This window comes from Corvus hawaiiensis, chromosome Z, assembly GCF_020740725.1.
Source record: "Corvus hawaiiensis isolate bCorHaw1 chromosome Z, bCorHaw1.pri.cur, whole genome shotgun sequence".
NCBI classification, from domain to species: domain Eukaryota; kingdom Metazoa; phylum Chordata; class Aves; order Passeriformes; family Corvidae; genus Corvus; species Corvus hawaiiensis.
The window spans coordinates 10,382,812-10,410,789 of NC_063255.1; the positions used below are offsets into that span (position 1 = coordinate 10,382,812).

At 37.4% G+C, this 27,978-nt stretch overlaps 1 protein-coding gene across 3 annotated transcripts; it reads left to right on the forward strand.

Moving 5' to 3' along the window:
• Position 1: 1 nt before the first annotated feature.
• PAIP1 (poly(A) binding protein interacting protein 1) lies at positions 2-27,679 on the forward strand. Of its 3 annotated transcripts, XM_048292971.1 has the most exons (12): positions 2-177; positions 1,510-1,627; positions 4,981-5,162; positions 10,493-10,681; positions 14,036-14,148; positions 17,694-17,805; positions 19,387-19,512; positions 21,548-21,654; positions 23,626-23,743; positions 23,878-23,932; positions 24,543-24,636; positions 26,281-27,679. In XM_048292971.1, exons 2-12 carry the CDS (start codon positions 1,597-1,599, stop codon positions 26,372-26,374), a joined length of 1,221 nt encoding a protein of 406 aa, XP_048148928.1. In that variant the 5' UTR covers positions 2-177; positions 1,510-1,596; the 3' UTR covers positions 26,375-27,679. The 3 variants fall into 3 exon arrangements, with proteins under 3 accessions (XP_048148928.1, XP_048148929.1, XP_048148927.1); XM_048292972.1 differs by lacking the exon at positions 2-177 and having other exon boundaries at positions 1,499-1,627; XM_048292970.1 differs by lacking the exons at positions 2-177; positions 1,510-1,627 and adding an exon at positions 3,345-3,561.
• The last annotated feature ends 299 nt before the right edge of the window (positions 27,680-27,978 follow it).

A 27,978-nucleotide genomic window follows, 5' to 3' on the forward strand; every position in this document is an offset into this window, starting at 1 on the left:
GGTCGGGCGGCCGCGTCACGCGGCGTCTGAGGGGCGGCGGCGCGGGGCTGTCGCGGTCCTGGCCGCATAACCGCGCCGAGCCGCCCGGAGCTGGCTGCTGCCGGGAGGCGAAAGTCGGGGCTGGCGAGCAGACGTGCTGAAACGTGTGTGTTGGACGTGGGACAAACGCCGTAGCACGTAGGTGGTGTCCTCTTCGTTATTGTTGCTACTTAAAATGCGTGATAAAGCAGCGAGGTGTCGGAATGGTAGATGCAGTACGAGAACAGAAAATCGGGAGCAGTGTCAACTTTGGACATTAGGAGGAATTTCTTCACAGAAAGGGTGATTAGATGTTGGAAGGGGCTGTCCGGGGAGGTGGTGGAGTCGCCGTCCCTGGACGTGTTTAAGAAAAGGCTGGACGTGGCACTCTGTGCCATGGTCTGGTTGTCGTGGTGATGTTCGGTCAGAGGCTGGACTCGATGATCTCAGCGGTCTTTTCCAACTTAATCGATTCTGTGCTTCTGTAATTCTATGGCTGTTAAAATAATATATGGCTGGATGAAGAGCACATGGGGTTGGAGAGGCAGTTCCAGAGGACAACCAGCCAGGTTGCCCATTGCCTCCATATACTCTCTTCACATGATCCTGCGTATGTTGTCTTACTTCACACGATCTGTGGGTTCCATGTACAAGTTAGGCATATTTTGGTTTGGTTTTTAAAAAATTTTCTTAAGTCTCTGTAGCTGCTCGTGCAAACTACATGTTGCTGGATGTGTCACAGAGCCTCCAGACTTGTAAATGATGATTTAGCAAGTAAAGTTAAGCACTGAAAACATGAGAGTTACTCTGGGAGTAATTAATAGGATACTCTACTACTAAATGTTCATTACTGTGCTTTTAAATAAGTCTGTGTGAAATCTGTAGAGCTTTAGACCTACAGATTATACCTGTGCTTTATGTTTTGGGCTCAATCACCATTGACTCTTCTAACAACATGCCTCATCAGTATGGTAGCGATCAGAATAATTGCAGCTATTAACAATTAATTACCCTTTAAAAGCTAGAACCAGCCCTCTCCTTTTTTCTTATTAGAAATATCTTACCAGCATTAAAAAAAAAATAAGGCATGTAAACGTATCTGTGTTCTGAATAGTGACAAGGCTACAGTGTGTGATTTCTTGGCACCAGGCACTGAAGGTGTGTGTGTAGTTGGTTCTGAACTAAGTTTTAGACACTTAGGACAAAGCAGGTATCTCCTAGTGGCTGCCTAGAAGTGTTCATAATTGTATTTGGTGAAAGTCTTAATCCAGTCATTGGGTGCTTAGGATAGGTCCTTCTAGTTTGGAGATCTCAGGGGTTCTGCTGTTTGGTCTCAGAGGCTTGAAGTAATTAACAGGACTTCATCTACTCAGGCCAAAACATTCTAAGCATAATGTTAAATAGTCTAAAGGGGTGTACTGTTGTAGGTAGTATTCAAGGATTGTCATTTTGGAATTAACTACCTGATTATTTTTCTTAATTTTGTTTTAGGTGTCTACACCAGGGAGGAGAAATTCGGTTCCCAACCATACATAACTGCGTTAATGCAAACTTAAGTAGTGCATCTGAAAGACAAATATGGATTTGGGATCACATTCCACTCTGAATGGTAAGTAGTTGCCAAACAGTCGTTAAATTAAGATAATATAGAATGTTTGCTTAGTGAAAAGAATTCACATTTATGTCCAAAGGTGAAAACTTGTTCAATAATTTGAGGCATTCAGTTCCCCTTAGGTGTGTACCTTAAAGAATGAGATTTGGTAACTTGAAAGATAGGCATATTCAAAAGTGATCCCAGTATATAATGATGGAAAATTTCAGCTTTCATCTTCACATTAATGTAAGCTTTTCATTCTCCTCCTGGTAAGGCAAAGTCTACAGATGTGGACAGAGGTCACAATATAAGCATTAAAACTGGAGCTGAAATAACACAAGAACACTGAATATTTTTAGTGTAGAAATTTAGTAGCTAATTTGTGATCTTTAAAGAATTGGCAATACTGCTTAAATTAGTTTCAACAATGGTTTACACAAGTGACATATTACAATTTTTTTTTTTAAGACTCATTCAAAAACATCCTGCATTGGCTCTCATTCCAGTTGCAGAGCATAGATTTATTAGTTTATCATTCTGTATTTGCAGAAAGAGTTGCCTAGGAACAGTTTCCCATGGGCCTCATTAATTTTAACTTGTGACACCTTAAATGTCTGGCCACCTTTTCATCTCACCAAAAATCAGTCCAGTTCATGCCTTGGGGAAGTAACAAATATCTTATACCCTGCTCCTCCCCTGTTAATAATTGAAAATGGTAACATGTAATAATAAACCCAATAGGAACATGACTTCTAAAGGCACCATTTTACAATTCAATTGGATTGTTTTTAAAATACAGGACAGCACTATTCTGATTTTTTTTTAATAATATTTTATACATTCTTGCCTATTTTTTTCACCCCTTTGTGAGCGGTGAACAGAATTTGACCCAATGCCGCACAATCTTTTGATTTTGTCTGTGGCAGGAACAAGTGGCAAGGTCAGCACAAACCAGACTGCTCAAGGAGACAAAATATAAACTCCCTCAGCAGGATCAGCTGAAGTGTATTTGGGGTACCCCAGATCACACTTGTCCTCCTCATCTTGAAAGCTGATTATGATACAGAGTTTGCAAAACATGTAGAGCAAGACTTAGGACTGAAATTGAAGAAGAATGGACCAATTAAATTGTAAATGGACATGTGAGTTGAGTCATTTACAGTTAATGTGGTAATATTAGGAAAGATGCATTACATGGACCATGTTCTTCAGGTGGTTCCTATTGGCCTGGAAGGTAGTTGTCAAACATTAAATCAGAATAGCATTTGTTATCATGTGTAAATTATACATGAAAATATATTGTTATGAACAAACACATTTATATTAAGTAGCCCTAACCATACAATAATATGGTCACGTTGGAGACTTAACTTTATTGGGTTAAATTTAGAATTTCGCCTGCTGCTTTTCTATCCCTTTCTGGTGGAAACAGCTGTGTATGCACAGCGTGGCGTGAGACCTGTGGCTGCAGGTCTCTCATTGCAGCTGAAGCCTCGGCCCTGTCACGGTCACCTCGCCCCGCTCGTTACCGTGGAGATGCAGTCGCAGGCAATGCGGTGCCTCTGGAAACGCCGCTTCCAGGCTGCCGCGGGCTCGGGGCGGGCGCGGCTATCGCGGCGCTGCGCGGGGGTGAAACCGAAAGTGCGGGGCCGGGGCGGGCCCGCGCTCCGCCCGCCCCCCGCGGGCTGCCCGCCCCGCTCCGCTCCGCTCCTCCCTCCCATGAGCGCCCGAGCCGCCCGGCCTCAGCATGTCGGAGAGTTTCGACCGAGCGCCGGGTGCCGCCCGGGGCCGCGGGTGCGGCGCGCTGGAGAGCGGCGGCGGGACCCGCCCCGGGGGCAGCGCGTCCCGCGGCTCGGGCTCGGAGCAGCAGCACCAGCCGGGCGGCCTCTTCCCGCAGCAGGAGCCATTGCGGCCTCCGAAGACGGCGCCGCTGGGCACCGGGATGGCAGGTACGGGCTGCTCTCCCCGCTCTCTCTTTTCCCGAGGCACCTGCGCCGCTCCCCGCGGCGCCGCGGGGGCACCGGCACCTGCCCTCTGGAGCGCTGTACTTGTTCCCGGGGATGCGATGCGGGCACCGCGCTGAGGCCGGGTCAGCGTGGTGAGCCCGGGGGGCCGGGGGACACCTGGGTGTCTAGGGAAGGGTAAGAGGAAGAAAACCAAAGAGAATCATGTGACGCACTGTGCAGTCGTTCACCACCTGCTGACCGATGCCCAGCAACAATTGACAGCTCCTGGCCAACTCCCCCCCCAGTTTATATACTGAACATCACTTTCTATGGTATGGATTATCCCTTTGGCCAATTCGGGTCAGCTGTAACAGTCTTTGCTGCCTCCCTGCTTCTTGTGCATCTGCTCACCATCAGAGCATGGGAAATGCAAAGTTCTTGCTTTAGAGTAAACACGACTTAGCAATAGCAAAAACAGCAGCTTGTTATCAACACTAGTCTCATACTGAATCCAAAACATAGTGCTGTACCAGCTAGCAAGAAGAAAATTAACTCTGTCCCAGCTGAAACCAGGATACTGGGTTATGAACCTGGACCAGGTAAAGGTGTGATGTTGTATTGCAGCTGCTTGCAATACTTTCTGTCCTTTCCGTCCTTTTGTGCCCCCACATCTGAGTGTACTTTTTATCCATCTGTTAATCTGACTGCAGATGGTCTCAGCCTTCCCCCTACTGAAGAACTCCAGACTATTTGTAAAAATATAAACCCAACCCAGCAGTAACACAAAGCACTGTTTGTTCATCAGGTAGGTATCAGGTTCTGTTTTCAGTAAACTTATGAGCTAGTCTGTAAAGAGAGGTTTGGAAAATAGTGTTTTAAAAATACTTCAATTGGATGGTTTGGCAAATGATATATAAAAACAGCAATAGCCAAGTGTCCTTGAGCATTTTGTTGAAAGTAAGTCTTGGTAAAAATCAGTGATGTCTGTCATTTATTGACCTTCCAACTGTATCTTGTATTTGTATCTAAAATCAATGAAAAATCACAGGATAATCAAATGTGCTATAAGCAGATTTACTAGTTTCTTAGGTTAACTCTTAGAAAACATGTTTTCTTGGGAATGAAGAGAGGCTTTTTTCCCTTTTCCTGTTTTTTTTGTCACCTGCACATGAACACTGTTTACTGTCTATCATATAGAAGGACATCTAGATTGTGGTCAAATGAATATCCAAACCTGAGAATAAACAATAAAACCTGTGTATTTAAAGTAAGGCTGTGTATTTAAAGGAAGTATATTTATAGTAAAACCATACTTGAAGTAAAAAAAAAAAATAAACAAAACCACATATTCTGTGCTTATTCAGTGTGAATACATACTAATTGAGTGATTTCTAAGACAAGCTGTTAACAAAAATTTTTCAGAACACCTGCAAAAGACGGGAATTCCATCTGGATCACAAGATAAACTCCCAGTTCCTGATTCTGGACCAGAAAAGGCTGAACCTCAGTTAGCTGTGGATCCTGTAGCAACATCAAACTTGTCTGTTAAAGCACCTGAATTTTATCCACCAGGATACAACCAGAACTTCAATCAGAATTTCACAGTGAGTGTTTTAACGTCTTTCCTTAGTATGTGCCAATTTACTTGTATTTAAATTAATAATGTTGTCTTTAGATCTTTTATGTCAGATAATTTGAATTCTGTATTTGCTGAAGAGATTGCAAAAATTCTGATGATAACCTCCAAAGTTGCAGCCAGGATATTAAGTGGTAATGCATGAATATTATGGTGTATGTGAGAGCCTCTAGTATGGGATATTTTGCCAAAGCTTGCTGCGGATAACCACATTCCTTGTTGACTGCACCAGGCATTGGTTGCATCCAGTATGAGAGTAAGCTGCTTTTTGATGACTACCTCTGTTGTAGTTACATCTACACTGCATTTTAAGTGAAAGCCTAGCTGTACTTTTATGCAAAAGTCACAGGGCTTTGAAGAAAGCGTGGGAGAAAGCTTGAACTTTAGCTTTTCTGAGCACAGGCTTTGCCTTTCCTGAATTTCCTGCACCACAAGGTACCATTCATCATGACTGCCTGAGCTAGTGTACCATCATGTCTTCTAATTCCTTCAGTGGTTTTGTATCACCAAAGGGCAAAAAAAGTATTAGACTCATTCCTAGCAGTTACCCACCCACACACCTAATAAGAAATGTATCTCTAGCCAGACTCATCTCTGATCAATCTGTAGATGCATCATGTAACAAAAGTTGGTACTTCTATTTTCTACTCCATTGTATTCCATGTTACTGCTTTAGTAATTCTACTTCAGGGAAGATCTGTGTGAATTCTTGGAATATCCTTTTGTTATGTAAGCAGTAAAACTCTGGTACTATATCTAAACAGGTGGGAACTTTTACAAGTGCAATGAAGTGATAAAAAAACAGTGCTGCTGAATCAAATAGATTTTTAATTGCTTGTAGAAACATATTTCATTTGAGTGCTAAATATGGTGGTTTGGTGTTTTGAAATCTTTTCCTCACCAGTAAAATTCATGTTACCTGATTGTTACCAGCTTTGCCTGTTTACTGAATATAATTACTCTCCTGATAATACAAGCCCACTGCCAATATCCAACTGTTATAATGCCAGTGTGAACGTGCTTTTTTTGGTGAATGGATAATCTAGAGGAAAAATAACTACTTTGCCCCAGTACTGGTTACATGTTTTCTATAAATAAAGTGTTTCAGTTTCAAGACCAAAAACAAAAAAAAACAAACAAACAAACAAACAAAAAAAAAAAAAAAAAAAAAAAAAAAAAAACCCAAACAACCTTTCAAATAGCATACACAGTGCACTCTTGAAACTGCAAAGTTTCAATGCCAACAATGTTGCTTTTCATCTATTTTGTAAAAACTCGGGAGCATGTGGGAGTTCCTGGTTGCTATGTTGTTGGAATATGCTATGAATGTGACTCATCTATTAATAAAAATACCTCTGAAACTGTTAGCAAAACATGTTGCAGGGACTTTAATCTAATCAGAATATGATAGGCATAAAACAGCTGTATTTTTTCTTTCATCCTTCACTATTACAAAATCTGTTGGGTTTTTTACTTCAGTAACTGAAGAAATTTTATAAACTGGGCTCACTTGTAATAAAAATAAGAAATTTAGCACACTTTACAGTTACACTGATTTTGACCATGAGTTTTAAAATTTGAATCAAAACAAAGCGAGAGAAACTTCTTTTTTACTTAAAATTAGTACTTTTTAGCTTTCATTTATGAAGGCCCCTGCATTTTTAGATCTGAAATCTTGTATTTCTAGTACATGGTTGTTTTGCAATAGAAAAAAACATTTATTTTTTTAGAAATAGTGTTGATTTCTTGTTTGATTGTGCACTATTATAATTACTGTGTCTGTCCATATAACATTTGATATTGGGTCAGTTACTTTCCAGTCTTTCCAGTTTTTGATACTCAAAACTATCAATTACTCATGAAGATGGTTTAAGGGGTACAGAATACACGATTTACTAGAATTTTCAGAAAAACTTTACCAGGACTTTGAAGAAAGGCAACAGTGGGATTCTCTGTTTGCATACAGAGTCCAATGCATGGGAACTTGTAGATGTCTGCAGCAGAACTAGTGACTAGATGTGGGTTTGGATTTGACATCAGACTTGTTCCTTGGCATGGCTCTGTGTATAACATGGCTGTCATTCCATCCGATGGGCATAATGACGTTCTTACTTCATAGTTTTAGGGGTGAGATTTTTGTTGCTTTAGGATTCCACAATCTTTCCCTCCTGCTTTTTTCTTTTTTAACTTCAGTAATTTCCATCAGAAGCCAAGCATGAGAGTGCCACTTAACTTCATTCAGCATGCATGAGTGGTTTTGTATATTCAACAGTCTTTTTGTACTTGAGTTTGCAATAACTTTATTGGAAACTTGTTGAGTTCGTATAACTGAAAGGAAAAAAAGCTTGTTCCTAAGAAGTCTGAAGAAAAATCAAATAAATGATATAATATTAGTGACTAAGTTCATAAGTGGAATTGTGTATTTGCTAGATGTAGGAAAATGGTAATCAGTACACATACAGAAGCTGAGTCTTAAGAGTAGATTTGGCTCAAGAATCTTTTCTATAGACTTTCTGTTTTATCTTTATGTAAATCAGAGGAGTTAGTACCTATTTAGCCTTCTACTCATGTCTGTAAGCTCATGAACTGACACATAATAAAAGAGAGGCAAATCTATAAACTTTTCATCAGTTACTCTTTTGTTGTGAACAATCCAGGATCCCATCCTATAGCTATCAAAGATTAGAGAGAAGGATTGGAGTGGTGGCTTGATGGACAAATTATTGAAATTAGCAGAAAATTTCTAGTTGACTTTTGTGGCTGTAAATTATAACTTTGTAGTGATGTGTAATCTTACAGGCTTCTGTTAGCCAGCTCCTCTTGAAAAATAACAGCCATTTGCTTTGTTTTCCTTGAGTTGATACACTACATGGTTCTACCTTTATGTTAAATCCTAAAATCTGACAATGAGCAATGCAAGTACGTTATGTCTAGAGGCTGTTGGGCTAAATTTAGTTAGTTTTTAAAGTATCAGGTATAAATAATTTTTTAAAAGTTGTATATTTCTGAATTCCTAAAGTACTCATTTTTCTCTCCCATTTGTTCAGATGCCTATCACAGTCACTGAAACCTATACTTCTTTTGAAGTTGCATATTTAGTACAGGCAGATGAATATGGTACAGTTTAGTTCTCTGTGTTTAGCATCGTAATTACAAATTGGAAGTAAGAGTATACAATAGGGACACCAGTGTACCAAATGGTATTGGAATCCCTTACAAAACAAGAATGTTCTCCAAGATTGGATTCTTGCCAAGGGACTATGAGAGGAAGATACCTTCCTCTCTGCTGAAGGAGGATCTTGTAACGATCTCATGGCTGTCAGAAAGAGCAGCTTCTTTTACTAGCTACAGCAATTGCATGCTCTGCAGCCTGGCTGGAGAGTTTTGAGACAGGTTGTTTGGAGAGATGCTAGTTCAGCTCTATTTGATTAAGCTGCAGTAGCTGCACAGTAGTGTAATAGTTCTATGAAACAAACTAGTTTTAAGTTCATTGTACAGAACTCTTATGGGGCTATTTGAAATTGCTTCATAAATGTTGGTTTCCTTTAGTGAAGCAGAGTATTTAGCAAGTCATACATAGGCCTTTACTTTTTGGGTTTGCAAGCTCCAAGCCATTACAATCATAGAAAATCTTAGGTTAGAAAGAACCTCTGAAGTGCTCGTGCTCCAATCCTCAGGTTGTCAAAGGCTTTAGGTAGTAACAATTTGCCTGTATTTCAATAAACCCATATGTTTTTTCCTATTCTGGTAGGCAACATTAAGTTATTTAGCCTTTAGTATTATTAACTGGCAAATCTTCTACTTAATTAAATATCATATGAAATCTTTCTTAGATGTGTGCCCCACCTCACTAGCTTAAGTATATAACCTTATGACATGTCTGAATGCTTTTGGAAAGTTTGCTTTTTTTACCCACACATTCTTCACAAGTCATGAAATTAATATCAGGATGTGATTTTCAACAATGTGTGTCTTTCTCATAGTTCATACCCAGCTAAAAAATTTTCACAGATCCATGTTGCTTCACAGTAGAGGAGGGACAGGCAGTAATGTAAGACAAAGTAATGAAAAATCCCTGTTAAGGAAGTAGAAGGGGGAGAGGGAGAATATACTTATAAACCTTGTTGATATATTAATGTACACTAAGTAAAGAAAAAGTTCTTTATCATTTTAGCTCAGCTTTACTATGGACATCCTTTAAACACTTTTAAATGGTAGAACAGTGGAGAATGCTGATTTTCTGTATATCACTCTTATGTCTTGAATTGCTTATTGTAAGTAACTTTTTAAGAAGTGCTTCTTCAGGCTCCTTCTTGCTTTTCTGAAATCTGAGAGATGCTTTTCACAATCTTTTGTGTAGCGTGACAAAGTGAATTATTTGTACTGTGTTGCTAGTGGTGGCATCACAAAGTATGCTGCTTTCTTTGCTATTCCCTTCATATACCAGCATTATAATCATCTGGAAGAGTATTGACTTTAAATACTCTTACATACATTCATTTCTGAATGGACAAAATCAGTGTTCTTCTGTTCCATTGGTGGGAGCATAAATATTGATAAAATGATATTGGGTAGCCCCTCCTCTCTTTAGAGAGCAAGTGTGTTATCTTATCTGGTTTTAAACCTCAGTAGCTGCAAATTAATTCCATTTGAATGGTTTCATTTTATGCCTTGTAATCTTTCATCTTTTGCCAAGAGATGCAAATACACTGACTTTAAAATACCATTTTTTCTGATTATACTTTTTACATGGGAACAATACTATGTATTTATTGTATTTCTTTAATTACTCCCCCTTCTGCATGTTTTGGAAGCACTATACGCACTATCTAAGTGCAAAATACTTTGTTTCAAATTTTCCATGCTTTTTCTTCTATGGTTCATGAAGCTACAAGTACAGTTAATGTCCACACCAGGAATGAGTGTTGAGCCTCAGATTGGTAGTTCTACTCCTAACAGATAAACTTACTTTGTTTGTTAGTTAATCTTGCACCCAACTTGGGAAGCTGATTTCTTTTTAATCCATCTTTTTATGTATTTTCCTGGGAGACCCTACTGTCTATAAAAATACATTACCTGGTTCTTAAGGTGATTGGACTACAGGTTTCTGAGGTCTGCACTCCAGGAGGTGTCGAGGTCTATGCTCTGTAAAAATGTTGAATGAACCGTGTGATAAAGATCACTATCAAGTATGCAGAGACTCAAAACCAAGGGCTGTATGGTTATTTCTGGAGACGGTAAGTGTAACAATTATTCAAGGTTGTATTAAGTATTTGGTATTTTCTTTCACTTCTGTAGGATTCTTCCTTTGAAAACAGATGTGATGGCTATCTGACTCTGGCAGAATATGTACAAGACTTCCTAAATCACCTCACTGAGCAACCAGGTTGTTTTGACACTGAAATAGAGCAGTTTGCTGAAACACTGAATGGCTGGGTCATTGCAGATGAAGCTTTACAAGAACTTGTTGAACTCATCTACCAGCAGGTAGTGTATTCTGTCTTATAAGATGTACATTATGCCTCTGTTACCCAGTGTCCAAGACAGGCATTCCAGTATTTGTTACATAATTGTATCAATGTAGTATTGTAATGATTTGAATTTTTTTTCCTTTTGGACTGAAATATACAGGGAAGGATTTTGCTCAAGAAATTGAAATGGTAGCTCAGATTTAGGATACCTGAACTGTATACATTTTCCCAGTTTGCTCTGTTTCCTTTGTTGTGTGTTTGTATCTCCTGGGAAACATACTACGGCTGAAATTACGGCACTTAATTAAAAGAAGTTGTATTTTAATTTCTGTATTTATATAGTAAAGATTGAAGAAACTTAAGCAATGTTGTACATTTTTATTCTCTTGTGCAAAAAGAAAATTCTTCTTAGTCCTAAGATACTCTTAATTCCTTGGTATTTAAAAAAATTAAATCCATACCTGCTGTACACACTACGCTTTGGGAAATGCTTATTTATTGACACGCTTTGTTCTTTATTTGAAATATACTTATTTCAGAACAGCATAATTGGAGAAAAGGAAAGTTCCTCTAAGGGTAACTTGGTCCAGTCCCATTGATGGCCATGGAAATGAGGACAGAGACCTTGAGCTGAACTCTGTACTAATTGGGGGAGCCATTGGAAAGAACAGCTTAATATGTGTTGCTTAGCAAATGAGCTGTTGTTACTGTCTTTTGGGCTCGCTGCAGAGAATGAAGCCATACTTCTGGCTTGTTCTTTATTATGTTGGGTGTCTCACCCTTACATGGATTTGTTGCTTTCAGGTTTTACCTTGAATGCAGACTTTTATTCAAGTGCAGATACCTGCAGATTATTTTAATCTGGTATATGTAGAAGTGGAATGGCTGGTTGGGCATTGTACAGAACTGTAGAGTCTCAGGTTTCTCATTATGATACAGAATTAATGCAAATTTAATTGAGACCAGTTAGTGAGACTGATAATCACCTGTGCTGCATTTGGCAGCATCGTTTTCCCATCCTTTATTTGAACCCATGGAAGATAGTTTAGAAAAGATTAAAATATTCCATATAGCTTTACTGGAAGAAAAAAAGAGGACTTTATGCTATTTGTAACTTCCTGTATTTTAAAATCATTGAGTCTCATTTAATAGAAGTCTTTAATATTGCTTCTTCCGTTCTGCCTCCCTTTTAAAAACAAGTTCAGCATTAGGGTTTACTGTGCCTTCCTCAACTGAGAAGCTCAGTGTTAGTCTGAAATTACATAAAAAATAAAACCTAATGCCAAAAAGCTATGCTAGTATCCAAAAGCACCTCATTTTAGATCTGTTGTATATCAAGCTGGCATAGTGTTTAAGCAAAGCCAACTACGCTTATTATCCTTCTGTCTTGAGCAGAGACTCAAGTATTTGTCTCCTGGCTTTTCACAAAACAATTAAAATTGCTGAAATTTATAAGCATCTGCTTCAGCGATGTAAATTTGACCCAACTAAGCAGATTTACAGATGCTAGGTTTGTGAAGGAAAAATACTAAAATGAGGTAAGCCCACGTCCTGCGGGGTCTTCCCTTCACCTCATGTCAGGTATCTTAGCCTGTCTCTAAATATTAATTACATACTTCCTCCTATTCTTATTTCTGTCTGAACAGAGAGAAGTGCGAGTTCTTTTGTCTTCCAAAAGTTGGACACTGACTTGATAGTTTAAGAACCCTGACTGTTACCTACTTAATGCAGTGGATTGTTCTTGTCAGAGCAACTGCAGTTTCTCAAGCTATGTCTTGGTAGATTATCCTTCATGCTTAGATTGTGACTTTTTTGAATTGGAGATAAAGTGGCATTACCAGCAATAATAGTTCCAAGAATATGATTTTGCAATGTGATTGGTTACTAGGAAGACACAGGGTAGAATTCTTTTTGTCTGTGTGTGCTATGCCAGTTTATAACACCTAAAATTTAATTATTTCAATGATTGATGCAACCACAAGTACAGATCAACTAATAAGGATGATAATATTTTAAAAATACAGATGAGGTTTGAATAATTTGTGTAGATGTTTGAGTGCTAAGGTTTTGGTTTGCTGGAGGTTTGTTGGGTTGGGGTTTTTTTTGTTAGGAAAGAGTATTAAAAAGGGGCACCTTATAAAAATGGGGTACCTTTTCTGGTCAGAGCAACTGATTGAACCAAAGCACCAAAGTCTTGTTAGGTATTTCACATGCCTCTTACTGGAAAGTGAATTCCATTTGTCTATCTTAATTACTTAAACTTGTTTCATCTTCCAAAGACACTTCATTTTTTTTCCAGTAACTTTATGCACATAGTAGAATTACACTAAGCGTATATTTTTCTCTACCTGTAAGAGGTAGAGAAAAGCAAGACGTTTTTTCAAACATGTTGGAACAGTTCAAACATGCAAACATATATATAGCTCTGATAGATGACCAAGATGTAAAAGAAATATTCAAAGATGATAAAGCCAAAGGAGAAGTTTACTGAGTTCTTAGTATCCTCATTTTCTTTTGGGCAGAGCTGGTGAAGTTATTTGCAGCAGAAACTTTTCGCTGCAACTGCATCTGAGAAATAATCTGAAATTCAGGCATTGTTAGAAGAGACTTGAAAATGGGTGAACAATAATAAATTTAAATTTTGAATTATCAGATTAAAACAATATTTTTTACACAATAGTGTTCTTACCACCTTTTTTTAGATGAGAAAGGTGTAGTTTTTCAGCAATAACAGGACTTGTTTTGGGATAAAAAGGATCCATCAAGAGCCATTAACTGTAATTGTATAGTCTTACTCTCTGATTCAGAAGTTTGCTCTTCTGCGGATTGCTGGAGCATGTATGGGGGAAAGAATTTCTCTTTACTTGCCATGTTCTTACACTCTTTCCTTGGATATTAACCATGGCCCAAAAGAGATTCTGGAATAAATAGCTCATAGACTGAAACAAGACAACTTTTTATGGTGTTGTTTGAATGTACTCATTGCTTCTTGAGAGAGTAATTATTCTTGAAAAAGTGTCTTAATGTCCACTGCTGATTTTTTTGTAAAGCAGTTTGTAACTGACATTGGGACACTCTTTGGTTGTAGGTCATAGCGCAGAAGTAGAGTTACATGAAGATACATGGCATAATGGTGATTGTTTTCTTAGAGCCACAAAATCACAGTATAATGAGCTTTTAAGTGCTGAAATGCATATAGCAAAATGTTGATGCAATATAAAAGTGAACATGGCTAATAGTGATTATTAGTCATTAATTTTCTGCTCAAGTTGTCTGATCAACATACAGATTTCAAAAAAGCTTTTAAAAATGTTTCCTGATAAAACTAATAGGCTATAAATAATTCATTTTTCCATTTTTATTTTGAAAGGCCACATCTGTCCCAAACTTTTCGTACATGGGAGCACGATTGTGTAACTATCTGTCTCACCATCTAACCATTAGTCCACAAAGTGGGAACTTCCGACAGTTGCTACTTCAAAGGTCAGTATCAGTCACTTTAAGCCTGTTACTCTCCTCAGTTACATCTTTCTGGTTCGTTTGTTAACTCTTCCTGTTGCATACAAAGAAATACTTATTTAAAATAGTAGTATAGGTTGAGGAGTATCGAAGCACAGGTACATGCTGAGTATTGAACACAAACATTTTAAAATATTTTAGTATTTTTAAATATGAAAATAGGACTCCATTCAAAGTTCTGCAGGCTCTTTTGAACTGAGTACATTAGACTGATCCCAAAAAATAGTGCAAATTGGAAAGCTAGTCTACTTTAAAAGTATACTAAATGCACATATATGTACTGTCCTTGTCCTTTGACTCTTGCCAGTACTTAACTTCATTGTGGTTTTTTCTTTAACACTTTTTTTTTGCCTGGAGTTGCTGTGCAAGGTTTATTCACTGATTGGCTAACTGACTTTGTGTCTATGAAATAGCCGTATAAAATCCAGAAGTATAAATTTCTTCAGTTTCTGGTTACTGCAGATTTCTGGGGACCTTAGTTTGATAATGATTACACTTTGTAGTTGACAAAAATGCAACATTTTTTAAATTGTTATATTTCCTTTCAAATATTACTCCATGACATTTGAAGGACTATTGTAGTTGGACACTTCAGAATTCTTTAGAAATTGTGCTTTTGTTTTTTCTTTAAAGACATCTGGCTTTCTAACCTTCAGGTTTGTCTCTTGTTTTAAAAGTTTTTACTTAGTCTGGCAATGTTTGGGAGCAAAAGCATGATAAACTTCTATGGTAATGCATTCCAGTGGTCTTTTATCATGAGTGGAATGTTATGGTTTAACCTGGCTGGTAGCTAAACAGCTTGCAGCCCCTCACTCACTTCCCCCACCCTCTCAATGAGATAGGCAAGAGAATTGGGGGCAGAAAAAGTAGAATTCATGGGTTGAGGTATTTTATTAGGATAGAAAAGGATGGGAATATAACAATGGTAAAAGAATTAGCGTATACAAAACAAGTGACACACCGTGCAATTGCTCACCACCCACAATGCCCAGACAGTTCCGGAGCAGCGGCCCCCAGCCAGCTTTCTCCCTGGTTTATATGCTGAGCATGAGGCCGCATGGGAGGAATAGCCATCTGGTCAGTTGGGGTCACCTGTCCTGACTCTGTCTCCCCTCATCTTCTTGTGCCACCCCAGCCTCCTTGATGGTGGGGTGGGGTGAGAAGCAGAAGAGTCCTTGATGTAGTGCAAACACTGCGAAGCAACAGCTAAAACCAGGGCATGCAGAAGCTGAAAATGCTCATTTTTCTCTTGGGTTTGTTTTTCTTTTTTTGGTTTTGGTTTTTTTCCTTTCAAAGTTACTGCTTTTGATATTTTTAACTATCTGTTACTTGAACATGTAAGGAAATCCCTGTGGATACAAAAATGCTGCTAGCAAGGATTTTCTTGCTATTTTCTAGGTCCGTGAGAGACTTTTCTCTCTCACAGAAGAGGTAGCAGAGTTATGTAAACAACCAAACACCTGCAACCTTGAGAAGCCTTGTTTATAGTAGAGTAGAAAAATATTTTGACAATGGATGTTTTAGGATTTTAGCTAGTCACCCCCAACGGGTGGCTGATCCTTTGTCCAATTAGACTATGAAGAAAAAAGTCTATAAAAGAGTTCGTAAAATAATTAAATAAATCAATCTTGCTGCACGATTCCTGCCTGCTGGATCTTCTCTCCTTCTCCTCCCTATGGCTGCGGGACATGGTAATATTTTACGGCGTTAATAAATCTCTGTTAATGCTGGATTTTCTGGTTCTTGGGTTTGAAGCAAACCCAATCGGTAACAATAATGTTAGCACCCTGAAGCCATGAATTTAAAGTTGCTTAAATTTTATTTGCTAATACGAGTGAAATTGTGAGTGGTTAGGGTATAGGCAGATAAACAACCTAACAAGGTGACTACAGAGAGATCATCTTCTGTTTATCAACAAAGTTTCTACCTGAAATGTTGTATTTCAGCTCTTTAGATTTTTCAGGTTCTCCACTATTTCTCAATCTTGAAGAATTGAGAATACATTAGAATTTGTCTGGGTTTCATTTTATCTCAAATATTTTTTTAATTTTGTTTTTGTACTGTTATGTAAACTTATGTATTTTTGGCACAGTTGCTAAATACTAGAAAGATTACTTCACTGCCATGGTATGTTAATCCTATCTATTTGTATTTATATATAAATTACAGAATCATAGAATTATTTGGGTTGGAAGGGACCTTAAGGATCATCTTGTTCCAAACCCCTCTGCCATGGGCAGTGACACCTTCTGCTAGACCAGGCTGCTCAAAGTCCCTTCCAGCCTGGCCTTAAACACTTACAGGGATGGGGCATCCGCGGTTTCTCTGGGCAATCTGTCTTGGTGCCTCACCACCCTCACAGTAAAGAATTTCTTCCTAATATCTAGTCTAAACCTGTCCTCTGTTAGCTTGATGTCATTTCCTCTTGTCCCATCATTACATGCCCGTGTGAAAAGTCCCTCTCCAGCTCTCTTGTGGGCCCCTTTTAGGTACTGGAAAATGCTATAAGGTGTCAGCAATGCCTTCTCTTCTCCCAGCTAAGCAATCCCAGCTCTCTCAGCCTGTGCCCATAAGAGAGATGCTCAGGCCCTGTGGTCAACTTAGCAGCCTCCTCTGGTCCCACTCAATATGTCTGTGTCCTCCCTGTTCAGAGGACCCCAGAGCTGGATGCAATGCTCCAGGTGGGGTGTCACCAGAGCGGAGCAGAGGGGCAGAATTCCCTCCCTCACCTGCTGCCTACACTGCTCCGGATGCAGGATGCAACTGGCTTTCTGGGATTCAAGCATGCACTATCACATTGGCCTTCTCATCACTCAGCACCCCAAGTCCTTCTTGCCAGGACTGTTCTCAATCACTTCCCTGCCCAAGCTGTTCTTAATGCTTGGGATTGCCCTGACCCATGTGCAGAACCTTACTCTTGGCCTCGCTGAAGTTCATGAATTGCACAGGGCCACCTCTCAAGCCTGTCAGGGTCCCTCTTGTGTACCATCCCTTCCCTCTAGAGTGTCACTTAACACCACTCAGCTGGATGTCATGAATTATGTATCACTTATCATTTAACATGGCAAGATAAAGAATTTATCAAATAGGTGTAAAGGCATCTAAGACAATGTGGTAAGCACTCTGAAGAGGGGAACATGTCTGCTTCATTTCTGTGGGCATTGGGTGCCCGTGTTACTATTGCACATCCTGAACCTGTATTCTATTGTATAAATTGTGTAACTGTATTAATTTCTACATGTTCTAAGTTGTTCTATTTAATTTTGCTGCATCAGGTATCTCAGTGCTTAGAGATGTAACAATGTAATCATATGTATTCATCTAAAAGGATGCAAATCCACTGTTTCTTTGTGAAGGCCTCTCATTTCCTTCACAGATCATACATCCCAGCATTCAGCATGTAACAGCTTTCATGCAGTTCATAAGTTCTCAGCATTCCTTTAAATGAGTAGCATGTTACGTATGTTGGAATGGCTACAGATTATATAATTTTGTTTTAATTTTTACAGGTGTCGGACGGAGTATGAAAACAGAGATGAAGCTACCAAAGGGGATGAGACTACTAGAAAACAATTTCATGCCTTTGTGCTGTTCTTAGCTGAACTTTATCTTAACCTAGAGGTAAGAAGAAAGCTGCATGTCAGAGGGATCTTCATTAATTTTTTGTTGTGTGTAGGTAAACACTGAAATGGACTATAATTTGAGGTGTTCTTCTAAAGGCAGAAGGCAGTAAATAAAAGAACTTTAGAACAGTTTCATTACAATGTGTATATCCAAGAAACATGTAAACAAGGAAGGAGAAGATCATTAGAAGTGTATAAAAATTAAAGTGTAAGAATTTTTGGGAAGAACCAACCATAAACATCTTCGAAATTAAGCTTTTGGTATTTTCTTTTTACTGGCAAAAACCCCAGATGGATATACTTAACCAATATATTAAATGTTATTAAATGCCTAGCAGAAGCAGACCAGGATCAATAACCCATGTATTTCAGTATTCAGGCACTAATAAGAGGTGTTAACAAACCCTTGAGGCAGATGTGAAAACACTCAAAATGAGGAATTAAAAGTGCAGACCTTTAAAGATATTTCTTCTGATGGTTGAGTCATTGGCTTATGCATGAAGTATGCAATCTTGTATTTAAATTTGTTTTCTATGTCTGTGATATGTACAAAAATGTGTAAAAAATTTCTTTGATTATTTTGCCTGTGCTTTCACCAAGTTCACTTCCTGCTGCAGTGTAGTTAAAAATATACATTAAACTTGATTATTTCAATGATTTAAGCAAATGCTCTAAAAATGTTCTGCTGGTATGAGTAAAATCCTTCTCTGACTCTTCCATTTCTGGACCATAAGTGGTCCTTGAAATCTACTTTTCACTTGCTAGAAGAAAAAGGGAAGATTTTCAAAGACTTTGGAGCAGGGGGAGTTGTCTGTTTGTGGAGTATACCATATTCTTTGGAGTATTCCATTTGTTTTGAAACTATTTCCTATAACTTTTTAAATATATAAACACTGCCTTCTGGAAGCAAGCTACTGCTGCTGTAGAGAATATGTAATGCAGTATGGAAAAGAGCATGGGGTTCTGGTAATTTGGTATTTTTTGGACCATTAGGCTGGCATTTGGTTGCTTTTCTTAGCAATTTTTTAGCGGAGAAACAAAATGCTAGACATTGCATTGTTATGTCAGAATTGAAAGGACATTACTCAGAGTAAGTTTTCCGATGATACTGAGCTGTGTGGTGCAGTCAATGTGCTGGAGGGAAGGGATGCCACCCAGAGGGACCAAGAGAGGCTTGGGAGATGGGACCATGTAAACAAGGCCAAGTGCAAGATACTTCATTGGGCCAGGCACAAGTACAGGCTGGGTGGAGAATTAATCAGGAGCAGCTCTGCTGAGAAGGACTTTAGGTGTTGGTGGATGAGGACTTCAACATGACCTGCATCAGAAGAGGTATGGCCAGCAGATTGAGGTAGGTGATGATCTAGATGATGGTTAAGGTCTCTTCCAACCCAAACCATTCTATAAAAGTCTGTGTTCTAAAATGGTTACAGTATTTGGCATGTTCTTCCCACCACAGAGATCACCTATGTTGATCACAAACCAAATCATACAGCATTCAAGAGAGAGCATGTGCCTAAATTAATTTCTAAAACTCAAGTAATTTAAATGTTGGGGGGTTTTATATATGTTTTTTCAGATCAAAGGAACAAAGGGACAGGTTACACGGGCAGAAATTCTTCAAGAAGGTCTTCGGGAATTACTGAATTCACTCTTCTCTAATCCTGTGGACAGTAATTTGATATGTGCAGTGAAACTGCTGAAGGTGAGATAGTAGTTTTAAAACAAAAAAATAATCAAGTTTTTAAAACTTTCTAGCTTTGGGAATAGCAGGGTAAACTGCAAATGAGGAAGTATTTATAGGGGTTTATGCATTACAGCATTAGCAGAGCAAACTACTTTTTTTTTCCTTAGTACCATTAGGAAATTGAGCCAGTACAAAAAGTAACAAGGTGCTCTAAAAATAAATTGAAGGCCATTTATGTAGAAATGAGCAATAGAACTTAAGTTCAGGTGCAAAGGAGTAAATGCTTCCTCTAGATCTTATTTTGCTGCTTCTTGTGTGGGAGAAAACTAACCAGCGTGAACGAATTGTGAGATCTTAGGTATGTTCTGTGTTCTGAAGGATGCTTGGCCATTAGGGTCCACCATTTTTTGTGGAAAAGGTCCTTAATATCAGTTATTTCATTCTGTATTATATGTGTCATTACTGTTGTAGAAATATATAGATTTCTCTTTCGTGTCAAAAATAAACCTCTTAGCTCATAACCCATGCCTTTTCTTGTAAAATGGTTGGCTTCTATGTAGAAGAAACTCTTACCTTCACTAGGTATCATTGTACTCATAGTTGGGAAAACAGTCTAAATTAGGAATGAAGGTTAAGTGCTAAACAGTATTTTTCTGAAGATTTTTGGTTGGATTGTTTGTTTTTCCTCATTCTTTACCCTTCCTCATACTCCACTACTTCTCAGACTCTTCTATCTTGAATGTAATTTCTCACAGCTGCTTTTGATATGATAAACAGAGAGTAGGGAAGAGAGATTTTTGTAATTTAAAACCTTCATTTGAAGTTTGGATGTTTAAAGAGATTGCTTCACAGCAAGTGTGCAGTTGTGCTCAATACGAGTGTGCAGTCAGTCCTTATGTTGGGAGTGCTTCCCTGAGGTAAGGCCCACTGACGAACCTTTTTAAGCTGCAATACACAAATCAGGAAGCTTTACAGTGCAGCATGCTGAAGAAAACCAGTAATCTAAATTGTTTTATAACACACCCATCTAAAAGGTGTTTCAGAACAAAGAGACTTTTAGTTTTGTTCATGCAAGTGTTTTCTGATGTCTTACAGTAACTACAAGTGTTGAGTATATATGTAGCTAGACTGGGCTACCTCATGAAACCTTGGTTTCACCACCAAAGCAATAAATGTCTCAATTTATCTTTAATACAGTGATAGATACAGTTTTTTCACCTGTTTGCTGTGCAATATGTTTATTTTTAATTAATCTTGATGCTACTACCTAATTATCTAGGGTTACTTGCTTTTATCTTGGGATTTTATCTCTTTGTATCATCAGGTGCCATTCCAAGTATTTTTGATCATGTAATATTTATGCTGAGGAGATTGCTGTTAGTGGCAAACTAATTTTTTTTTTCTGATTTAACTCCTCCTGTGCAATTATTGGGCACTGAAGTACCTGTTCTTGTAGTCAGAGGCTTTCATCCATAGCCGTTCTAGACTGACTGCTGCTAAAGCTTTCTGGGCAGCAGCTTTAGCCTGGAAGACTTTTATGTAATAAAGTTCAGGTTGGCTTGGTCAGATAATTCTAGTCTCCTTTATGTATACCGAGATGGGATTCTCTGGCGTGTGTGGTGCTAGCCAAGTTGACTGAAGTGTTTCTAAAGTTTAATAAAGTATTTGCTGTTGTCATGTAAACTGGTGGAATCAGCTGCAAAAATAAGACTTAAAGGAAATAAAGGAGGATAGTACGTACTAAAATCAAGTAAGATCTGACCAATGTCACTGAAGAATGGTTTCAAAATCATATTTCAAGACTGAAACCAAGTGGCTGTGAACTTCTAGGTAGCATAAACATTGGACACAGAGCTCCTATGCTGTCTGTAGTTTAAAATAAACTATTTATGAGGTCTATTAATATGTTTAGCAACGAGATACAGGCAGCCGGGAGCTTCAGCCATCAGGTAGTCCAAGTGTCATGAATTGTTACAGAATCTCTTCAGCTGACTGTTTATTAAGAATTTCTAATTTTCTTTAAAAAAAAACCAAACTAATCCTTTGTCTTTAGTTGACAGGCTCAGTTTTAGAAGATGCCTGGAAAGAAAAAGGGAAGAATGATATGGAGGAAATTATTCAGAGAATTGAAAATGTTGTGTTGGATGCAAACTGTAGCAGGTAAGAAGATAAATTAATGTGCAGTATTTCGTTTATATGAAAAAGAACACCTTGAAAAATCTTCAACAGTAATGAACAGGTCCAAAAAATTATCTTAAAAATTTATATTTATGAAAAGTATTGTGATGTGTGGGTCATTTTCTACATTAAAAAAAATGGTTTTCAGTTGAAGAGTAATGTGGATATTTTGGTAGTTGAGTTGGTTTTGTTTTGGGGTGGGTTTATTGTATTTTAGTTTTTAATAGAGTTTCAAGTTCCACTTTTTTTTTCTTTTCCTATTAGGTCTTGAAATCCTCTGTAAGTGCTTTAGGCTCTTAAAGCAAGTATGTACAAAGAGACAGTGGGGCAATATCTCATAGTTTATACTTTTTATTTTGAATTGAACAGGATTAAATACATACAAACAGTACTAAATAAGTAGCAGTATTAAATACATACAAATTACTACAAATGTAAAGGCAAAATGAAATATACTATGTGGTTTGGTTTTTGTTTGGTTTTTTTTTTCTGGAGAGCACACCTTTTTGGCAAGGTCTTAGCTTCAATCTGGAAAAGAACGAGTGGTTGACTAATGTATTAGTAATGTATTAGTGGTTGACTAATAACCTGTGTGCATGAGGTTATCTGATTCTGCTGTGCTTTATCCTCAGCTTCTTGCAAACTTACTAAAAACCTGTAGAGGGTTCAGACCCTGATCTCTTGCCATATGGAGGGAGGCCAAGAGTAGCTCATAACATCTGTGGGTTGTGATTGAGCTGCCCCCAAGGAGGATGAGGACATTTTTGCTTCAGGAACCAAAATTGATGGCATAAGCTGAGGCTTCAAAGATACAGAACAACAAACTAATTTTGTTGCCTTTTCACTGATCCTAAAATCATGAACCAGACACACTTAAAAGGGGTTACTTTTATAAGGATCCTTATGTGCACAACTCACCAGGTGGAAAAGCACCAACGATGCAAACCCAGCATAACACGTATACAATTTTTATATGTTTAGCAAATTAGCATAACTGACAAGCATCCCCAATTAGAGACATAAGTGCTGAGGTGCAACCCTTTCTGAATTCCCCTTTCCTCCCCCCCTCCCTTAGATAGGAACTAAACTTTGCTTATGAAAATGTGTGTGGGAGAGCTGGTTTCAGCCTTGGCTTCCCAGAGAACCTAACCTTGGACCCCCAGCCTGGAGCCACTGAGGAATTTTTTTTGTCTTTCTGTCTAACAGAGTAGGTAAAATGCTAGCTATGAATACTAGAATAGGCTACAGAGCTACAAATACATGTGTAAAGAATACAGAGAATATATAAAAGAAAAAAAAGGCAAAAATAAATTCAGCATCATTTTCAGCTGGGAAAATTTTATGAAAAAATAAAAAAAATGAAATTAAAATTTTATTTTTTAATTATTCTTTAATTATACTCTTCTCCATAGACTAGCTTAAAAGAAGAAGGGATTTTCTCTTATTTTAGGGACAAAATGGGTGTTGGTATCTAATGTACTGGAGACATTACTTCTTACTTTTGACTACCGCATTTCAGCAGGATGAAGAAGACTGAAGTCAGGAGCATAGAATAGGAAATTAAATTAAAATTTGAAGATCATCTTCCTTTTTTCCCCCAGTATTATCCTTTTATCAAAAACGGATTTGTTCTTTAACTTGTACTGCAAGGTTTGGTATCTCAATAAAAGCTATAGCAATTTCCTTTTTCATATGAGCTTCTTACTTAACAGCAGAGAAAGGAAAAAGGGTGAATATCTCATAATGGACACTTAAAGCATCTAGACTTGCAGTTGTAGAATTGAATTGAAAACTATCTGTGCACTGGACAGATAGGACACACTGGACACAAATTTTGTCCTTGAACTTATTTTTTTGGACAGATTTAACTGCCTTGTATTTGTGCAATAAGAGAAGTCCAATTTCTTGCTTGGCACAAAACACTCTAACTTTTGTAGTACTTCTCTATTTCAGAGATGTGAAACACATGCTTCTGAAACTAGTAGAACTGCGATCTAGTAACTGGGGTAGAGTTCATGGAACAACTCCACACACAGAAGCTACCCCTGAAAATGACCCAAACTATTTTATGGTAAGAATATATGGACATTTCAGTTCCTTACTTTCATGTGAATTTAGTTTGATTCATAGACAATCGCATTACTCAAAACTACAAACATCTGTCTCTCTGAACACATATAACTTTCTGTATGACTTTATTTTTAGAATGAACCAACATTTTACACTTCTGATGGTGTTCCTTTCACTGCAGCAGACCCAGGTATGGCACAAGTTTAGCTTACCTGTCTTCTCAATGTTCTTTAAAAAGTTGTAATCAAGTTTACAGTCTGTTGAAGAACATAAAATGTTATTCTTTAAGAATCTAAAACCTATGCAACTTAAAAGACAAAATTCTGCCTGAATTCCTGGTTTGGTGGAGCACATGATTTATTCTGTGTTAAAAGAAGGTAGATGTTTGAAATGGAGAATGTGCGTTTGAGTTCATAAATGTCAGAAGAATTTATTCAGTAGTCCACAGCATTTCATCTTTCCAAAAAGCCAGAAATACTCAAGTCTGTTGTTTGTCCACTGTTAGCAACAAAATCAAATCAAAATCCTTCGTTTCTTTATCTGTAGTCTGAGCACAACATGGCATAGCATCATTTGAAGTAAAGACATCTGTCACTACCTTTACAGTTCTGTGGGAAGTTAAGCATCATTCCTAGAGATCCATTCATGTCCTGAGAAAATGTTGTAGGAGGAGCTTTTCCTGTTAATATGTTTCCTGCAGTTTATGGTTTTGTTAACTGGCTAATTTTCAAACTTTATAGTTTTCTGTTAATTTAGAAGACTAGTCATGTATCTACTCAGTCTCATTTTTACTTTGCCAGATTATCAAGAAAAATACCAAGAGCTGCTTGAAAGAGAGGATTTGTTTCCATATTATGAAGAAAATGGAGCAGATCTGTCAGGACATGGAGAGCTGTATGTTTTCTTTTTTAGTGATTTTTTTTTTAATAATAGTTATTTTTACTGTGATGCTGTGATAGTACAGGCTTAGGATTCCAATCTTGACAAAAATGAAACTAAATAATGTAATTGTTATTTAGTTCTACAGTGGATGTATTTGTCTGGGTATAAAATGGATTTTAATCACACAAGTTTGAAACCTATTTCATATTTGTTCTATTGAGTATGATAATTACATTTCAGATGTTTATGCACATGTACAAACATACTTCTGCATTTAAAAAAAAAAAATTTGCAAGCAAAGTGAAGTGCCAGGCCTTCAAGTGTTTGTAGTGAGGCAATCTAAATTCATTTGACTGATGTGCATGAACATCCCAGCGAGATATGATTACTGAATTTCCAGTGTCTTTCAAAGGGAGGAAGTGTTAACTCTCTCTCCTCAGCCTAAGTAGCATTCCCTTCAATTAGAGGGCCGTTCAGTATTCCTGTTGAGCAAGAAAAGCAAGCTAATGGTAAAGGTGGAAGCAGTAGATGAGACTATAATCTGACTTTTTGGCACTGGTTTATAAGAAAGAAATATGTAAAATAAGAAGAAACATGGTCTAAAGTAAATTGCTCTGAGCTTTACACTCATAAAGGAGGACTTTCAGATCATGATTTGACACACAAGAACATTTGCAGTGTTGTTTTTATGTGTGGTAACACAGCAGGCCTGTATCAGTATTTTTGTTAGTAAATTAGAAAACTTTCAGGTTGTACCTAGCTGAGGGGAATGTCAAGAGCTTTGGAAGATATATTAGAGATGCCATCAGAAATCAACAAGCTCATACTGAAGGGGAAAAAAAGACCCATGTGAACCTCTGCTTAGTAGGAAAAATGCAAACTGAAGACAGACAGCAGTTAAAAAACACAGCAAATCTGAAAACTACATGTAAAACACTAAGTCAACCTTCAAGCAAGGTGACTATAACCTTCTTTGTTGAAGGCTTAAGAAAAGCTTAGACAAATGTCTGCTGATTTGCTGTCAGCTATTTCTCATGACTGACAGACACCAGGGAGGAGGGTTCTGTGTGAGGGCTCTTTCTTCTGAAGGCTACACTTCTACAAGGAACAAAGGAGATAAATACGTAGACTGATTGCTCAATGCACAACACTTTTAAACAAAAAAACTTTTCTTACACATTTTCTATGGCCTTCTTTTACATACCAGCAAACAGGAATGCAGGGTTTCTATATTAATGTATTCTGTCTTTGAACTAGGATGCTAACCCATCAAAATTACACTAATATGTTGGTAATTTTTTTTTCTGGTAAATGGATCAGTACAGATGCATTATTAAATTTTGGGAAGCTTGGATTGCATGATTGCATTTTCTGTCATCTTGGAAACTATTTCTATGTTTTAAACTGGGCAGCATAAGATGATCTAAAAAAGGTGGCAAACACTGTAGGTATTTGTACGTCTGTGCTGCTTTGAGGTTTCTGTTTATTTGTTTTCCTAGTATCCATTATTTTTTTCCTTTTAATTCCCTTTAAGAAAATATCATAAATAACTGTCATTTATAAAGCTTTGTTTTTTTGTTTGACATCTACACAGATCTGTTGGTTCTGAAAATCTGCATGTAAACCTAACACATTTGGTGATTTTTTTTTTCTCAGGTATTTTGATGAGATTGATGATGAGATGGATCCAGAAATTGAAGAAGCATATGAAAAATTCTGTCTAGAATCAGAACATAAGAGAAAACAGTGAGATGTTACATATTAATGTTAGTTTATTTAACCACTTTAGATATGGTTAGAGTGCAGGGGGACACAAAACATTTGTACCAAAATGAGGAACTTCAGTTTCTCCAAGTACTAAAGTTACACAATTTCCATTTTGTTTAACAGAATCTGCCAAAAATTGTAAACTTACGCCCTGTAACTTAAAATGTTGTGTATATATCATAGTTTATTTTATGAAAAATGTTTTTTGAACACTGTTTTGGCTGCAATAAAAATTATTTAAAAATTATAATTGAAATTAAAATTTAATGGGGAACTGTCCCATAAAACTTCCCTTGAGGAAGAAAGGGAAAGAATAATCATCTGAATTTGCTTGCTTGTTTGCTTTAGTATATATTGGGATTTACTCATCCTATTTACCATATACAATATATCTTGCATTTACTTTCTCCACTTCCCCCCCAAGAAGAGTATGATCCAAATAAGAAAGAAATTTTCTTTTTGTCTGTACATCACAATCATGAAAAGTGGCTTGTGGAAGTTCTGTGTATGAGTTTTTGTTTTGTTCATTCCCTTTTTCTTCTTCTTTCAAAATACACATTGGTGAGGTCTGGGCTTTTCTTTTTTCTTGGAATAAATATGTCACATGTTGATATGTGAAAAAGCAAGCAGTATTTTGGAAGTGAGGTGCTTACAAGATCTTTGGTTCAGATAAGCTTATTTTCAAATCTACAAGAAAAAGTTATTCTGTAATTTGTTGTGTTCTTTAAGGCAATAGTAATATAGTTATGTTCTAAACCATGCTTCTCAAGAGTATGTGCAGTGCTTTTTTTTATTTTGCTTTTTTTTCTAATAATGTATCTAATATGTCTTACCTTTCGCAACCCTTGTAACTTTCTTTTATTCTTCTAATTTTATGTAGTTCGATTTAGTTTTGTAGTTGGAGTAAACTCATAAATTTCATTAATGTTAACATTCTGGAGCAAACTGCTCTTTTTTTGACTCCATATAATCATGTTAGTTTTCCTAGGGTACTCCATTGTTGTTGTTGCCAAACGCAGTTGAATTGTTTCCTGTTACCTGTTGCTGGTTAGACTTGAGTAGAAATCCTTACCAAAAACAAACGCAAGTATTTCCCAACAGTTAGCTACTCTAAAGTACACGCATTGTAAATATGCATGTAAATAATTCTGATAATATTTCACTGTTCTTTTTTTGGTTAAATAAGTTGTGCATCTGCTAATAGAGTGAGCAGTGACTGTTTTCTGGATGTTTATTTAACACACTTATTTAGGTTGGAGTTTTGGAAAATAAAATTTAACTAGCTTTATTTCCTTTGGTATAATATCACTACCTTGTCTTCTTGCTTTAAAACAAAAATGATTTTTTGCCTTCTTTTATCTCTCCTTCACTGAGCACTCCTTTCTCTTCTTCAAAGCACACAGTTGCAGAGACTATTATCTTTCAATTCTTGCTGGAAAAATAAAATGTATCAAAATGCAATATGTTCATAAAGACTATTTTAGCATTTCAAAGTCTTTAGACTAAAATCCAGAAACTAGAAATGTGAAAACTAGATGACTTCCAAATACATATTCTCTAAGTTGAGCATAATTTTAATACAAAACT

Coding starts and splice junctions, on each gene's coding strand:
- PAIP1 (XM_048292970.1), top strand. CDS start 3,360: ATGTCGGAGAGTTTCGACCGAGCGCCGGGTGCCGCCCGGGGCCGCGGG. Junction 5,163..10,492: donor ACTTCAATCAGAATTTCACA/GTGAGTGTTTTA, acceptor TCACTTCTGTAG/GATTCTTCCTTTGAAAACAG. Junction 17,806..19,386: donor AACTTTATCTTAACCTAGAG/GTAAGAAGAAAG, acceptor ATGTTTTTTCAG/ATCAAAGGAACAAAGGGACA.